Source organism: Salvelinus alpinus, chromosome 9 (genome assembly GCF_045679555.1).
Source record: "Salvelinus alpinus chromosome 9, SLU_Salpinus.1, whole genome shotgun sequence".
Lineage (NCBI taxonomy): Eukaryota > Metazoa > Chordata > Actinopteri > Salmoniformes > Salmonidae > Salvelinus > Salvelinus alpinus.
In genome coordinates this window covers 64,067,930-64,086,182 of record NC_092094.1, presented here as the reverse complement: position 1 = coordinate 64,086,182, position 18,253 = coordinate 64,067,930, and the positions used below count along the sequence as shown (strand labels likewise).

Genomic DNA, 18,253 nt, shown 5'->3' with positions numbered 1-18,253 from the left:
ATCTAATTGGCATTCGCATATGTCACGACTTCCGCCGAAGTCGGCTCCTCTCCTTGTTCGGGCGGCGTTCGGCGCCGGTGACCGGCGTTCTAGCCATTGCCGCTCCATTTTTCATATGTCCATTGGTCTTGTTTCATACACACCTGGTTTTCATATCCCCAATCAATCTACTTCTATTTAACCCTCTGTTTCCCATCATGTATTTGTGTGTAATTGTTTCATGTTATTGAGGTGTGTTGTTACGCGCCTTACTTTTGTTATGTTCCGTGTTTTGAGCGCGTTTTATTTATGTAGTGATCTCGTTTTGGAACGAAAAATAAAAGTTTGCCTGTTATCATTACTCTGCTCTCCTGCACCTGACTTCGCCTCTAGTACACCCTTTGACAACATAACTCTTATAGATTTTCCACGTGGACGGGGATATTGGAAATGTAATCAAAGTTTACTGGAGGACAACTTATTTTTAACTAAGACAAAATCATTTATAACTGAATTTTTCCAGGATAATATAGGTTCAGCAAATCCCCTTATTGTTTGGGGTACCTTTAAATGTACCTTCAGAGGTCATTCAATTCAATATTCATCAATAATAAAAAAGCAGTTTCTGGCTAAAGAAACAAGACTAACAAGGGAAATCCATGAACTAATAGTACAGGTAGATAGCAATAAAAACGATACTACAGAGATACAAAATAAGTTAGAGGAAAAACAAAAAGAACTTGAGGAACTTATTCAAGAACGATCTAATGTAATCTATTACAAAAATAAAGCAAACTGGATGGAATATGGACAAAATGCACAAAATTCTTCCTGAATCTCCAATACAGGAACGCTAACAAAAATAATTTGCAGAAACTCGTTACTGAAGACAGAGTCATCTATGGTTTTCCGAAATATATTTTAAAAGAGGAAGCTAATTATTTTAGGCAGATGTTCTCTTTTCCGTCTCATCCTCTCCCACTGAATGAAGATTACGGTAAGGAATTCTTTCCAAATATGATAAAAAATTGAAAATGAACAAATGTACAGAAAGATCAGTGCGCAGGCCAAATTACAGAGGAATAACTTTTTGAGGCTATTAAATCCTTTCAGTCTGGAAAAACCCCAGGGCTTGATGGCATACCGGTAATAGGTATATCAAGTATTTTTTGATATACTAAAAGCTCCATTGTTAGATTGTTTTAACTACTCCTATAGAAATGGTAGTCTGTCAGGTACTCAGCAGGAAGGTCTGATTTCTCTATTATTAAAACAAGATCCAGATGGCAAATATAAAGAACCGCTCTATCTAAAAAACTGGAGGCCCCTTACACTTCAATGTTGTGATGCAAAAATACTAGCAAAATGCATAGCACTCAGAATTAAAAGGGTTTTTACCAGGTATTGTTCATCCTGATCAGACATGTTTTTTACATGGACGATACATTGGAGATAATATACGACAACTAATAGAAATAATAGAACATCATGAAACATATAAGAAGCCAGGAATGGTATTTATAGCGGATTTTGAAAAGGCATTTGATAAAGTAAGACTGGATTTTATTTATAAATGCCTGGATTTTAATTTCGGTAATTCTCTTATAAAATGGGTCAAAATAATGTATAGCAACCCCAGGTGTAAAATAGTAAATAACGGCTACTTCTCAGAGAGTTTTGAATTGTCAAGAGGAGTTAAACAAGGGTGTCCGCTGTCACCATATCTACTCGTTATGGCCATCGAAATGCTAGCTATTAAAATCAGATCCAATAATAACATTACAGGATTAGAAATCCAAGGCTTAAAAACAAAGGTGTCGATGTATGCCGATGACTCAAGTTTTATGTTAAGTCCGCAAGCTAGATCCCCGCAATGTCTCATTAAAGATCTAGATAACTTTTCTGTACTCTCTGGACTAAAACCTAATTATGATAAGTGTACAATATTACGTATTGCATCCTTAAAACATACAACTTTTATATTACCTTGCAGGTTACCTATACAATGGGCTGATGGTGAAGTAGACATACTCGGTATTCATATCACAAAAGATATAAATAAGCACTCCACAATGAATTTCAATAGAAAACTTGTAAAAATAGACAAAATCCTGCAACCATGGAGAGGTAAATACCTGTCTATTTATGGAAAAATTGCCCTGATTAACTCCTTAGTCATATCTTAGTTTACTCACTTACTTATGGTGCTGCCTACTCCTGATGATTCGTTTTTCAAATCATATGAGCAAAAAATATTTGGCTTTATCTGGGACGGTAAACCAGACAAAATAAAAAGGAGCCTATCTATATAATGAATATGAATTGGGTGGGTTGAGATTATTAAATATAAAAGCTTCACTCATTCAAAAGTTTTATTTGAACCCTAAATGGTTCTCAAGTAGATTAATAAGAAAAGCTCATCCATTGTTCAAAAATGGCCTTTTTGCCTTTGTGCAGATTGCCGTGTCTCATTTTCGATTAATTGAACATGATACCCTTTTCAGAGTATCTGCACCCAAGCCCAGGTCTACAATCAGGGAGCCCAGCCCCGAGAATTCCAGGTGGGAGACAGGGTGTTGTGCTTGATCCCCACGGCCGAAAGTAAGTTCCTGGCAACATGGCACGAGGTGATTGAGAAGCTGGGACCTGTCAATTACCGCGTACAGCAGCCCGGGAGACGGAAACCCCAACAGATTTACCATGTGAACCTGTTGAAGAAATGGCACGAGAGGACAGCCTTGGCCGTGTTATGGTCGGGACCAAGGACGCCAACGGTATCAGTGGTGGTCCCGAGCAATGAGGACCTCGACCCGGCCCAGAAGCAAGAGCTCAGGGAGCTCGTCGATCGGAACACGGCGGTGTTCTCCGAGAAGCCGGGCCGCAAGCCCCTCATTGAACACCACATCCGTACCCTGCCCAGGGAAACGTTACGAAAGAGCCCATATCGGATTCCGGAGGCCCGAAAGAAGGCTGTGAAACAGGAAGTGGAGGCTAAGCTGAGGATGGGGGTCGTTGAAGAGTCTCACAGTGCATGGTGCAGCCCCATCGTGTTGGTGCCCAAAACGGACGGTAGCCTGCGCTTCTGTAATGATTTCCGGGGTGTGAACGACATAAGCTTGTTTGACGCCTACCCCATGCCGAGGGTGGACGAGCTCATCGACTGATTGGGAAAGGCCCAGTACATCAGCACCGTTGACCTGACCAGAGGATATTAGCAGGTACCGTTGGCAGCCTCCTACCGGGAGAATACGGTGTTTTTGACACCAGACGGATTGTATCAGTACCGAGTGATCCCGTTCGTTCTGCACGGAGCCCCGCCACATTCCAGCGACTGATGAACAAAGTACTTCGACCACCTCAGCAGTACGCAGCGGCATATTTGGATGATATCATCATCATCCACAGCCAAGGTTGGGAAGAGCACCTGACGGGCCTCCAGGCAGTGCTGGACGCGCTCAGACAAGCCCGGGTTGATCGCGAACCCGAAGAAATGCAAACTAGGGTTTGAGGTGGTGGAGTACCTGGGGTATTTGAAAGCCCCAGGAGAGGAAGGTTCACGCGGTACGTGACTGGCCTGTTCCACGCACCAAGACCCAGGTCAAGTCCTTCCTGGGACTGGCAGGATACTATAGCCGGTTTATCCCCAACTTTGCGGCTATAGCTTCCCCCCTTAACGATCTAACTAGGGCCCGCCACCCGAAAACAGTGAAATGGACGGACGAGACAGAAGCGGCGTTCAGCCGCCTGAAGGAAGCGCTGTGCTCCCATCCGATTCTCGTAACACCCGATTTCCTGGTGCCGATGTTGGTCCAGACGGATGCATGTGACACGGGACTAGGGGCCGTTCGGTCCCAGATACACGATGGGGAGGAGCACCCCATCATGTACATCAGCCGAAAGCTGATACCCAGAGAGAAAAAAATACTCTATTGTTGACAAAGAGTGTCTAGCGGGAGTGGGCGCTAGACACTCAAGTATTACCTGTTAGGTACCCACTTTCACCCTGGTCACGGACCATGCTCCCCTGGTCTGGATGGCCAGGGAAAGAGACACAAACGATCGGGTCAGCAGGTGGTTCTTGTCCCTTCAACGCTTCTCTTTTTCTGTTGTGCACAGGTCAGGGGCGAAGCATGGAAACACGGATGCCCTATCGAGAAGGGAGACATACGTCGCACTGATGACAGTCCCCTCCCCGACAGAGCTAAGGGGGGTACAGCAGGTCAGCCACCAGGGGGAGACTCGACGAGGCCTGGTGACAGACGGAGTATACATCACGAGGCGATGGCTCCATCTGCTCGACGTGCCAGGTCTCGACGGGCTCTCCGGCCAGGACTAATTGGTCCTGATTAGGGATTGGTGACTAATCAAGGGCTGATTGCTCACCAGCTGTACAAGTCCCATAAAGCTGCCAGAAGGGCAGCACACAGGGGAATGACCTGGGGAGGAAAGGACTCTCGTATAGTTGGGGACGGTACCAGAGGTAACAGGAGGGAGTTCAGTTGTTGATCCCCACAGGATACAGCAAGACCCGGAGACCAGAAGACGGTATCCTGGAGAGGGTCTCTTGGGGGAGACTTATTATTTTCTTTTGGACTATTATTTTAATAAACACCTTTGAAACTGAGCTAATCCTACTCTGTCTGTGTCTGATCTGTGTAAACGTTTTGACCCAACCCCCTGGTCTGCCACAATATCCACATAATTTTCCGTCCTCATGATGCCATCTATTTTGTGAAGTGCACCAGTCCCTCCTGCAGCAAAGCACCCCCACAACATGATGCTGCCACCCCCGTGCTTCACGGTTTGGATGCTGTTCTTTGGCTTGCAAGCCTCCCCCTTTTTCCTCCAAACATAACGATGGTCATTATGGCCAAACAGTTATATTTTTGTTTCAACAGACCAGAGGATATTTCTCCAAAAAGTACAATCTTTGTCCCCATGTGCAGTTGCAAACCGTAGTCTGGCTTTTTTATGGGGGTTTTGGAGCAGTGGCTTCTTCCTTGCTGAGCGGCCTTTCAGGTTATGTCGATATAGGACTAATTTTACTGTGGATACAGATACTTTTATACCTGTTTCCTCCATAATCTTCACAAGGTCCTTTGCTGTTGTTCTGGGATTGATATGCACTTTTTGCACCAAAGTACGTTCACAGAACGCGTCTCCTTCCTGAGCGGCATGACGGCTGCGTGGTCCCATGGTGTTTATACTTGCGTACTATTGTTTGTACAGATGAACGTGGTACCTTCAGGCATTTGGAAATTGCTCCCAAGGATGAACCAGACTTGTGGAGGTCTACAATTTATTTTCTGAGTACTTAGCTGATTTCTTTTGATGTTCCCATGATGTCAAGCAAAGTGGCACTGAGTTTGAAGGTAGGCCTTGAAATACATCCACAGGTACACCTCTGACTCAAATGATGTCATTTGGGGCGGCAGGAAGCCTAGTGGTTAGAGCATTGGACTAGTAACCGAAAGGTTGCAAGATTGAATCCCCTTGCTGACAAGGTAAACATCTGTCGTTCTGCCCCTGATCAAGGCAGTTAACCCACTGTTCCTAGGCTGTCATTGAAAATGTGTTCTTAACTGACTAGCCTAGTTAAATAAAGGTTAAAAAAAACAATTAAAAGATGAGCCTATCAGAAGCTTCTAAAGCCATGACATCATTTTCTGGAATTTTCCAAGCTGTTTAAAGGCACAGTCAACTTAGTGTATGTAAACTTCTGACCCCCTGGAATTGTGATACAGTGAATTATAAGTGAAATAATCTGTCTGTAAACAATTGTAGGAAAAATTACTTGTGTCATGCACAAAGTTGATGTCCTAACTGACTTGCCAAATCTATAGTTTGTTAACAAGAAATTTGTGGAGTGGCATTTACCCTGTCATATTTACACCAACACCATGAGCCAAAGGAAATCCCACGGCCCCGGTTGTTACTGTTGTTTGCCACTCCTGTTTCTGCAATTCCTAGGTGTGCATAGCACTGCGTACAGTAACAGACAACTGTCATGTCCTACACCTCCTTATCTGTGTCAATACACTGTTTAGTGCACTCATCCAGAAAGAGCAGGACGGGAAGAGAGAGAGGGGGGGTAGGGAGAGGGGGAGGAGGAGTGGCATCTGCATCCCAATGCTACAGCTAGGCTATGTTCCAAATGGCACCCTATTCCCTATATAGTGCACTACTTTTGACCAGAGCCCTATTGTTGTAGTTCTGATTGTACCTGGCTAGGTCTCACTATGCCCGGCTCTCTGGGCACAGCCCTCCTTCCTCTTCAGCCCCCCTTTCCCCTAGCCTCCTTCTCGCCTGTTTCTGCACAGTCCACAAACCTCAAACGGTTCTGCTGGGGCCACACTAAGGACAACTCTGAGGCCAGGCTGCCTGGGGTGCTCTCACTCCAGTGACTCAGTGAGAGCTTCTGTGAAATAGTGTGTGTGGCCTAGTGACAGACACACACACACACACACACACTACCGCATTAATCCATGAATGCACACAGGCACGCTCAAAACACACAGACCTTCATGAATCCATGAACGCACGCACATGCACACGCACACACACACACTTCCTACGGCTCATCATTCCTCACCCACCTCACGGTCCATGTATTTTTGCGTGGTGGTGGGAGGGATATAAGGTCACAGATCACAGATTTTTCAGAGGCTTGACACTAGTAAGTTAGAAGCGGTGATCCGAGCGATGAGCAGCTCTGCATTTCTATAAGCCATCTTCCCAACACAGACGCTATAAATTAGACTGGATGTTTCTCACCCTATGTAGTGCACTACTTTTGACCAGAGTAGTGCACTACATTGGGAATTGGGTTCCATTTGGTATGCATCCATCAAAGCTCTATGACCTCTAATAGTGTCTTCCTCCATCATGTCACCAGATAATTTCCTCGTACGCATGTATGTACAAGGTCAATAAACGTTATGGATTATGCAATTATAAAATGCCTCTCGTTTCTCTTAAGTGTAGGCCGCTAATGGTCATTAACACTGAGACCCTTTCCGTCACGTTTTCGGCGTGACTGAGTTAAAGTCGTGTCTAAATGTTTTCGTTGAATGTGAAACGTACATAGGGAATTGATTATGTTACGTTAACCTTTCAACCTGGGGAAATTGAATCCAGGAATTTTAATGATTAGCCGAGGCGAGATGATTTGCGAAACGAGTAACACACCAAGGTTATGTGCTGTTACTAATTGAAATGAATGATGTATTGAATTGATGAGGTATGATGTAGCGAACAAAATATAATACCGAATACAACATAAGAAATTCCCACACATCTAACTTAAACCCCTTAAAACGTATGTGCATTCCAGTGTACAGTCGACTCCTGATAAGTGCCAATCAGATTGCAAGTCACAATTCAAATATATCATTTTGAATTTTGCACGGTTCACCCACCTCTCCTGACCTCCTCCTTACAGAGACCTATCCAGCTCATGGAACCAACGTAACCTACCATGGTTCAAACCCATTGCATTTATCAGAAGTGTACTGGAAAAACAAAGTATATCCAGAATACTCACATTGCACGGTGAGCTCCACCAGCGCTTCCCGGGGCTTCACATTGAAGCCGTTGTACTGGCTGGTGGCGCAACGGTAGGTTCCAGTCATCTCCCGCGAGACATTGACGATGCGCAGCACACCATCGTAGCTTTCTGTCTGAAGGCTGCCATCGGGCATAGGCACCTCCTTGTCGGCCCTCGACCAGAGGATGATGGGCTTGGGCTTCCCCGACACCAGGCACTGCAGGTCCACTGTGTCACCCTCCTGGACCACCATGGGGGACTTGCCTCGCGGCACCGTCAGCTCCGGAGGGACTGGGAGAGATGGAGAAAGAAACTTAACGTCACTTAACTTTACGTGGTGCTACTTTGTGATGTTTCGTTGCGTTACATTGCTTTACATGTTACCTTATGTGATGTTACCTTATGTGATGTCACTTTGCGTAATGTTCCTTTATGTGATGCTATTTTAAGTTCCGTTTACGCAATGTTACTTTACGCAATGTTACTTTACGCAAAGTTACTGGGGTAGAGCCACGTTTTATCCCAACCCAGCACTAACACTTTATTTAACTAATCAACAAATCACCTAGACCTTGAAAAGCTGAATCAGGTGGGCAAGAACAAAAGCCTGCACACCCTATAGTTCTTCAGCCAGGATAAGGGGTTGGTAGACAGTATATCACAAATCACTCAGTGGGACGCAGGAAGCCCTTCGATTTTTTGCCCTGTGCATTCTGACCATCCAACCCTCTGAACAACCCCATCATCCTCCCCCCTCTCCAACAGCGCTATGACTGTGGTATCCTTGTTTCAATTCATCCTTCATCCCCTGCTACTGCAATCCCAATCCGCCGCTGCCACACTGAAATAAAAAGCTATGAATACAAAATAGCGCCAAATGTGTAATAGAGTAAGGGAAGGGAACACAGAACAGAGAGGCAACGAATGAACAGACAGGTCTCATTTATTTGGCGCGTTTGAGGGGTAGCCATCTCCCCCTGAGCTTTCAGCTCTGCTCCCCTACGGGGGTTCTCTGCCAAAGGCATATACTATCATTCCAACCCAGGCCAATCATTCTGGATAGGCTTTACTTTGCTTAGCCCAAATGGATTTTAGTAATGCATGTTGGAGGCTTCTTCTCTGCTCCATTGGTTAATATACTGGAGGTGACAACAAAGGCAAATGCAGGTCTTAAAAATGTGAATCTGACGAACCGATCAAGACAGCTAGATAAGAGGGAAGGAAAGAACACACACCACCTGAGACTTACGTAAGTAGTTGCAGGAGACCTGTGCCAGAGAGGGAAGCATGTGTGTGTGTGTGTGTGTGTGTGTGTGTGTGTGTGTGTGTGTGTGTGTGTGTGTGTGTGTGTGTGTGTGTGTGTGTGTGTGTGTGTGTGTGTGTGTGTGTGTGTGTGTGTGTGTGTGTGTGTGTGTGTGTGTGTGTGTGTGTGTGTGTATTCCAGGTTGATGCACATTAGCATGTCCTACAAAGGCTCCCGCACAAATAGACCCATCTATTTCTGGGTTTATGCGTTGTAGCTACTCACAAAAGTAGTTTTAATGGACTTCAATGATCCTAATGGTCAGCTCCTTGATGTTTTTAAGTTCTCCTTCCAATTCATTGCCAATTTCTCCTCTCTGCACAGACCATACAAACGCTTCACACCGCGTGGCCGCTGCTACTCTAACCTGGTGGTCCCAGCGCGCACGACCCACGTGGAGTTCCAGGTCTCAGGCAGCCTCTGGAACTGCCGATCTGCGGCCAACAAGGCAGAGTTCATCTCAGCCTATGCTTCCCTCCAGTCCCTCGACTTCTTGGCACTGACGGAAACATGGATTACCACTGATAACACTGCTACTCCTACTGCTCTCTCCTCGTCTGCCCACGTGTTCTCGCACACCCCGAGAGCTTCTGGTCAGCGGGGTGGTGGCACTGGGATCCTCATCTCTCCCAAGTGGACATTCTCTCTTTCTCCCCTGACCCATCTGTCTATCGCCTCCTTTGAATTCCATGCTGTCACAGTTACCAGCCCTTTCAAGCTTAACATCCTTATCATTTATCGCCCTCCAGGTTCCCTTGGAGAGTTCATCAATGAGCTTGACGCCCTGATAAGTTCCTTTCCTGAGGATGGCTCACCTCTCACAGTTCTGGGTGACTTTAACCTCCCCACGTCTACCTTTGACTCATTCCTCTCTGCCTCCTTCTTTCCACTCCTCTCCTCTTTTGACCTCACCCTCTCACCTTCCCCCCCTACTCACAAGGCAGGCAATACGCTTGACCTCATCTTTACTAGATGCTGTTCTTCCACTAATCTCATTGCAACTCCCCTCCAAGTCTCCGACCACTACCTTGTATCCTTTTCCCTCTCGCTCTCATCCAACACTTCCCACACTGCCCCTACTCGGATGGTATCGCGCCGTCCCAACCTTCGCTCTCTCTCCCCCGCTACTCTCTCCTCTTCCATCCTATCATCTCTTCCCTCTGCTCAAACCTTCTCCAACCTATCTCCTGATTCTGCCTCCTCAACCCTCCTCTCCTCCCTTTCTGCATCCTTTGACTCTCTATGTCCCCTATCCTCCAGGCCGGCTCGGTCCTCCCCTCCTGCTCCGTGGCTCGACGACTCATTGCGAGCTCACAGAACAGGGCTCCGGGCAGCCGAGCGGAAATGGAGGAAAACTCGCCTCCCTGCGGACCTGGCATCCTTTCACTCCCTCCTCTCTACATTCTCCTCTTCTGTCTCTGCTGCTAAAGCCAATTTCTACCACTCTAAATTCCAAGCATCTGCCTCTAACCCTAGGAAGCTCTTTGCCACCTTCTCCTCCCTCCTGAATTCTCCTCCCCCTCCTCCCCCCTCCTCCCTCTCTGCTGATGACTTCGTCAACCATTTTGAAAAGAAGGTCGACGACATCCGATCCTCGTTTGCTAAGTCAAACGACACCGCTGGTTCTGCTCACACTGCCCCTACCCTGTGCTTTGACCTCTTTCTCCCCTCTCTCTCCAGATGAAATCTCGCGTCTTGTGACGGCCGGCCGCCCAACAACCTGCCCGCTTGACCCTATCCCCTCCTCTCTTCTCCAGACCATTTCCGGAGACCTTCTCCCTTACCTCATCTCGCTCATCAACTCATCCTTGACCGCTGGCTACGTCCCTTCCGTCTTCAAGAGAGCGAGAGTTGCACCCCTTCTGAAAAAACCTACACTCGATCCCTCCGATGTCAACAACTACAGACCAGTATCCCTTCTTTCTTTTCTCTCCAAAACTCTTGAACGTGCCGTCCTTGGCCAGCTCTCCTGCTATCTCTCTCAGAATGACCTTCTTGATCCAAATCAGTCAGGTTTCAAGACTAGTCATTCAACTGAGACTGCTCTTCTCTGTGTCACGGAGGCGCTCCGCACTGCTAAAGCTAACTCTCTCTCCTCTGCTCTCATCCTTCTAGACCTATCGGCTGCCTTTGATACTGTGAACCATCAGATCCTCCTCTCCACCCTCTCCGAGCTGGGCATCTCCGGCGCGGCCCACGCTTGGATTGCGTCCTACCTGACAGGTCGCTCCTACCAGGTGGCGTGGCGAGAATCTGTCTCCGCACCACGTGCTCTCACCACTGGTGTCCCCCAGGGCTCTGTTCTAGGCCCTCTCCTATTCTCGCTATACACCAAGTCACTTGGCTCTGTCATATCCTCACATGGTCTCTCCTATCATTGCTATGCAGACGACACACAATTAATCTTCTCCTTTCCCCCCTCTGATAACCAGGTGGTGAATCGCATCTCTGCATGTCTGGCAGACATATCAGTGTGGATGACGGATCACCACCTCAAGCTGAACCTCGGCAAGACGGAGCTGCTCTTCCTCCCGGGGAAGGACTGCCCGTTCCATGATCTCGCCATCACGGTTGACAACTCCATTGTGTCCTCCTCCCAGAGTGCTAAGAACCTTGGCGTGATCCTGGACAACACCCTGTCGTTCTCAACTAACATCAAGGCGGTGACCCGTTCCTGTAGGTTCATACTCTACAACATTCGCAGAGTACGACCCTGCCTCACGCAGGAAGCGGCGCAGGTCCTAATCCAGGCACTTGTCATCTCCCGTCTGGATTACTGCAACTCGCTGTTGGCTGGGCTCCCTGCCTGTGCCATTAAACCCCTACAACTCATCCAGAACGCCGCAGCCCGTCTGGTGTTCAACTTTCCCAAGTTCTCTCACATCACCCCGCTCCTCCGCTCTCTCCACTGGCTTCCAGTTGAAGCTCGCATCCGCTACAAGACCATGGTGCTTGCCTACGGAGCTGTGAGGGGAACGGCACCTCCGTACCTTCAGGCTCTGATCAGGCCCTACACCCAAACAAGGGCACTGCGTTCATCCACCTCTGGCCTGCTCGCCTCCCTACCTCTGAGGAAGTACAGTTCCCGCTCAGCCCAGTCAAAACTGTTCGCTGCTCTGGCACCCCAATGGTGGAACAAACTCCCTCACGACGCCAGGTCAGCGGAGTCAATCACCACCTTCCGGAGACACCTGAAACCCCACCTCTTTAAGGAATACCTAGGATAGGATAAAGTAATCCTTCTAACCCCCCCCCCCCCTTAAAAGAGTTAGATGCACTATTGTAAAGTGGTTGTTCCACTGGATATCATAAGGTGAATGCACCAATTTGTAAGTCGCTCTGGATAAGAGCGTCTGCTAAATGACTTAAATGTAAATGTAAATTTACCAATCCTCCCGCCCACAACAGGAATAATAATGTCCGGGCTTATCATCAAACATTTGATGTTCCGCTCCGGCATTACTAACTCATTATCAATTGTTTTTAAGAAAAAACACCTAAAGATCTTTTGCATCAGTTCGTACGCCAACAAACTAAAGGAAAATTACAGAGGGAGTAGCTAATTAGGAGAGAATAACACAGGTGACCCTACACTAGCAGGCTGTAAATAATCATTAGGTTTGGAAGTAGGAATGTGCATATTAGCGACAGATTTAGGCCTGATTGAATGGACAGATCCCAACAATCTGGCCCGAAAACACTCACATTAGAATCTGGACATTACTGGAAACGCATCATGCTTTAAAACCCAACACATAAGGATTATGGACTGTATATGAATGGAAGTCTGTGTTTTTGCCACGTCTGCCCATCGTTCAGTCATGGCGTGTCCTTCCTATCAAAGTACACATACTTTGTATGTACTTTGTATGTACTTTGTGTATTGCCTACTAAGAGGGGTAGGTAGGGGTGTGGAGGGGCTGTCCCATCATCTCATCCTTCATAAACACTGAAAGAGCTTGATGACTTTCCATATCCCTGTAACCCAGGGCTCTCCAAACTTGTTCCTGGAGAGCTACTGTCCTGTAGGTTTTTGCTCCAACTCTAATCTAGAACACATGATTCTAATAATTAGCGGGCAGATAAGCTGAATCAGGTTAAATACAACTGGGGTTAGAGCGAAAACCTACAGAAGGGTAGCTCTCCAGGAACAGGGTTAGAGAGCCCTGCTGTAACCTATGTCGTCCTGTAATGATGAGCCCTACAATATGCTACTTTAGTCAACTGTGCCACAAACCTATTAAACGACTAGAAGGACAACAGTACAGTACAGTCCATTGCTCACCTGTAGTCGAAGAGATATTGACGTCGATGCTGACTTCAGGGATGCCGCCGTTCTTCAGCGCCGCCACGCAGGTGTACGTGCCAAAGTCTGTGAACTTGAGGTCAATGATGTCCAGGTTGGTAGTGCCGGGCTGGACGTCGGGGTCGGTGTGGGTGATGACCATGCGCTCCGAACTGCGCAGCGGCCGGCCATTCTTCAGCCAACTGAACAGAAGCTCCTCAGAGGGCGTTGCCTCTACCTGGCAGGAGATCTTGACCTCGCGGCCGATTTGGATGTTGTCGTCGTTGTGGTACGGGTCAGGGGTGATCCAGAAGCGCCCCTTCTTTAGCCCTACGGAGAGAAAGAGTATTAGGCTACATTAGCACTGATGCTAAGAATTTTGGTTCCGTGTTTGTCCTATAAATAACTACTGTACTGATTGTATTTATAATTATGGCTGCCACCTGGGAGCACAAAGGGTGTCAGTTTTTAATAAAGACGGCTGAACGAAAGCTAGCTAGGAGAACATTGGTGTCAGAACTGGAATCCGAAGTCACGTCTCCCTTTAGAGACCAAGAAAAAACACTGGGTATAAGTCATTGTATACTATACAGTGGCAAGAAAATGTATGTGAACCCTTTTTTAATTACCTGGATTTATGCATACATTTTACATATAATGTGATCAGATCACATTTTATCACATCAGTGTGCTTAAACTAATAACACAAATGATTGTATTTTTCTATATTGAATACATAATTTAAACATTCACAGTGTAGGTTGGAAAAAGTATGTGAACCCCTAGGCTAATGACATTTTCAAAAGCTAATTGGTGTCAGGAGTCAACTAACTTGGAGTCGACTCAATGAGACGAGATTGGAGATTTTGGTTAGAGCTGCCCTGTCCCATAAAAACACTCACAAAATGTGAGTTTGCTATTCACAGGAAACATTGCCTGATGTGAACCATGCCTCGAACAAAAGAGATCTCAGAAGATCTAAGATTAAAGAATTGTTGCCTTGCATAAAGCTGGAATGGGTTACAAAAGTATCTCTAAAAGTCAGTCCATGGTAAGACAAATTGTCTATAAAAATTGAGAAATTTCTACTCTTCCTTGGAGTGGCCGTCCTGCAAAGATGACTGCAAGAGCACAGCGCAGAATCCTAGAGTGTCAGCTAAAGACTTACCGAAATCTCTGGAAGATGCTAACATCTCTGTTGACGAGCCTACAATATGTAAAACACTAAACAAGAATGGTGTTCTTGGGAGGACACCATGGAAGAAGCCACTGCTATCCAAAAAAAACATTGCTGCACGTCTGAAGTTCGCAAAAGAGCACCTTGATGTTCCACAGCGATACTGGCAAAATATTCTGTGGACAGATTAAACTAAAGTTGTGTTGTTTGGAAGGAACACACAACATTATGTGGGGAGAAAAAAAGGCACAGCACACCAACATCAAAACCTCATCCCAACTGTAAACTATGGTGGAGGGAGCATCATGGTTTGGGGCTGCTTTGCTGCTTGCTATCAGCTTGCTATCATCGACGGAAAAATGAATTCCCAAGTTTATCAAGACATTTTGCAGGAGAATGTAAGGCTATCTGTCCGCCAATTGAAGCTCAACGGAAGTTAGGTGATGCAACAGGACAACAACCCAAAAGACAGAAGTAAATCAACAACAGAATGGCTTGAATGGCTTCAACAGAAGAAAATACGCCTTCTGGAGTGGCCCAGTCAGTCCTGACCTCAACCCAATTGAGATGCTGTGGCATGACCTCAAGAGAGCACTTCACACCAGACATCCCAAGAATATTGTGGAACTGAAACAGTTTTGTAAAGAGGAATGGTCCAAAACTCCTCCTGACCGTTGTGCAGTTCTGATCCACAACTACAGAAAACATTTGGTTGAGGTTATTGCTGCCAAAGGAGGGTTAACCTGTAATTAAATACAAGGGTTCACATACTTTTTCCAACCTGCACTGTGAATGTTTATACGCTGTGTTCAATAAAGACAAAACAATTATAATTGTTTGTGTGTTATTAGTTTAAGTAGATTGTGTTGGTCTATTGTTGTGACTTAGATGAAGATCAGATCATATTTTATGACCAATTTATGCAGAAATCCAGGTAGTTCTAAAGGGTTCACATACTTTTTCTTCCCACTGTAACTATTGTAGGTCCGAGAGACTTTCCTGGTCAGGTTATGTGGTCAGGACAAACTTATTAGGAACGGCTAATAAGAGCGCAAAAATAAGAGCCCAAGTCCCAGATTCTCTGAGAGAGGTTGCATTTTAGTGAATGAACAAATTACTTGAGGTTGTTTGTTTTCCGACTTCATTGTAACTGTCACACACTTTTCCACAAAGACAGCGGTACATGTTTCACAACAAGAGGCTCATACATTTTTTTACCATATTGTTTTCGATAAACATCACTTTCCCATTTACCTCAGAGTTCATATGCATATTTGCAGGACAATAAAAGCATTAAAAATATTAGCAAAAATATTTCCAATGTACCAATTTATAATCAATTTATAATTTATAATGTAAATAAGTGATCTACCAGTAGTCTCTCAGGCCCTTTTCCATTTACTATATATTTGGTATCTAATACTTTGAAACAACAGGAAAATATTTGTGCCTTCAGTTGAATTCAAATGTTTGAGCAGGCAGCTTCAAAGGTTAAAGCCACAATTGAAGTAAAACGTCAACTCAGAGGACACAGGCAAAGGGGATGAAAAACTTCCAATACAAAAATAGCTGTTCCCACACTCCCAAAAACAACATATATTATTTAAACATGATTTTTCACAATCAAACAGTGAATGTATTTGTAAATGTTAGTTTTACGCTTGTTGTAAGTCCATATGCCATCTCTCCAGAGTTGCGTAGTGGCCAGCACCTACAAATAGCCCAGGCGAGTGTGTGTGAAGCATCATATTGTCCCTATTAATCAAGATGAAAATAAAATGCCTCCAAGACACTGACTTTGAGAAAACCACTGCACCACTGGATCAAGCCAGAATGATGAATGTGAAGTCACTCGCTCATACAGTAGGGCTACATTAATAGTAAGTGACTACAGATGGAGTCGTGAAGTGAATCAGCCAGCTTCATTCAACAATATTTATTTTGTAAGTAATGACATCCACCTTGTGCTTGAATGTTACGCAAGTCATTTTACTAACATGGCAAAAAAAGAAAATGTCAGTGAAGCTTGCTAGCAGCAGGCAGGCTACAACAAGCTAAATCAGCTGATGAAATCACTGGTGACCGATATACAGTACTTACAAATATTTTGTGCAGGAGTGTTTTTACAACTTTCTGACTGTCAGAGTATGCACCTGTGTCTGCCCCAGTGCCATTGTTTCATAGCAAGTGAGTCATCCCCAAGACAGATTGTGGGATAGAATGGCTGCGAATGGACTTAGAATTGGTTGAATATTGATAAGTGGCAGTTGGGATATCGAGTGTGATGTCAATGCTCATTTTGGCAAAAACACTTGCAGACTTGAGTGATCACTATCGAAAACAACAAGTGGACACTCGATAAAGGGCTTAGGGCCAAGTGTTTTGACCAAAATGATACTAAGCCCAGAAAAGCCCAAATTATTGTACCGTTATCCAATAGATATGATATACAGTGTATTAGGAAAGTATTCAGACCACTTAAATTTTTCCACATTTTGTTACGCAGCCTTATTCTAAAGTTGATTAGATATTTTTTTCCCCTCATCAATCTACACACAATATCCCAAAATGACAAAGCAAAAACAGTTTTGTAGAAATGTTTGCAAATGTATACATTAAAAAAAATGAAATATCACATAAGTATTCAGACTCTTTACTCAGTGCTTTGTTGCGATTACAGCCTCAAGTCTTCTTGGGTATGATGCTACAAGCTTGGCGCACCTGTATTTGGGGAGTTTCTCCCAGTCTTCTCTGCAGATCCTTTCAAGCTCTGTCAGGTTGGATGGGGAGCGTCGCTGCACAGCTATTTTCAGGTCTCTCCAGATATGTTAGATCGGGTTCAAGTCCGGGCACTGGCTGGGCCACTCAAGGACATTCAGAGACTTGTCCTGAAGCCACTCCTGTGTTGTCATGGCTGTGTGCTTAGGGTCATTGTCCTGTTGGAACCTTCGCCCCAGTCTGAGGTCCTGAGTGCTGTGGAGCAGGATCTCTCTGTACTTTGCTCCGTTCACCTTTCCCTGAATCCTGACTAGTCTCCCAATCCCTGCTGCTGAAAAACATCCCCACAGCATGATGCTGCCACCACCACGCTTCCTCGTATGGATGGTGCCAGGTTTCCTCTAGATGTGACGCTTGGCATTCAGGCCAATGCGTTCAATCTTGGTTTCAACAAACCAGAGAATCTTGTTTCTCATGAGCTGAGAGTCTTTAGGTGCCTTTTGGCAAACTCCAAGCGGGCTGTCTTATGCCTCTTACTGAGGAGCGGCTTCCGTCTGGCCACTCTACCATAAAGGCCTTATTGGTGGAGTGCTGCAGAGATGGTTGTCCTTCTGGAAGGTTCTCCCATCTCCACAGAGGAACTCTGGAGCTCTGTCAGAGTGACCATCGGGTTCTTGGTCACCTCCCTGACCAAGGCCCTTCTCCCCCAGGTGCTCAGTTTGGCCGGGCGGCCAGCTCTAGGAAGAGTCTTGGTGGTTCCAAACTTCTTCCATTTAAGAATGATGGAGGCCACTGTGTTCTTTTGGACGTTCAATGCTGCAGAAATGTTTTGGTACCCTTCCCCAGATCTGTGCCTCGACACAATCCTTCAAACTCATTTTATGTTCTAAGATGCACTGTCAACTGTGGGACCTTATATAGACAGGTGTGTGCCTTTCCAAATCATGTCCAATCAATGAATTTACCACAGGTGAACTCCAATCAAGTTGTAGAAACATCTAAAGGATGATTCATGGAAACAGGATGCACTTGAGCTCAATTTAGAGTCTCATAGCAAAGGGTCCGAATACTTATGAAAATAAGGTTTCTGTTTTTTATTTTTAATACATTTGCCAAAAATTCGCTTTGTCATTATGAGGTATTGTGTGTAGATTGATGAGATAAAAAAAAATCCATTCTAGAATAAGGCTGTAACGGAACAAAATGTGGAAAAAGTCAAAGGGTCTGAATACTTTCAGAATACAC

At 45.4% G+C, this 18,253-nt stretch overlaps 1 protein-coding gene across 1 annotated transcript in view; it reads right to left on the bottom strand.

Moving 5' to 3' along the window:
• The window catches only part of LOC139530459 (MAM domain-containing glycosylphosphatidylinositol anchor protein 2-like), a 240,088-nt gene that overhangs the window by 102,986 nt on the left and 118,849 nt on the right, over positions 1-18,253 (bottom strand). The window contains exons 8-9 of the mRNA XM_071326910.1: positions 13,114-13,443; positions 7,523-7,816 (exon numbers count right to left, since the gene is read on the bottom strand). Coding sequence (XP_071183011.1) covers positions 7,523-7,816; positions 13,114-13,443 — 624 coding nt within the window. The remainder of the gene's footprint in view (positions 1-7,522; positions 7,817-13,113; positions 13,444-18,253) is intronic.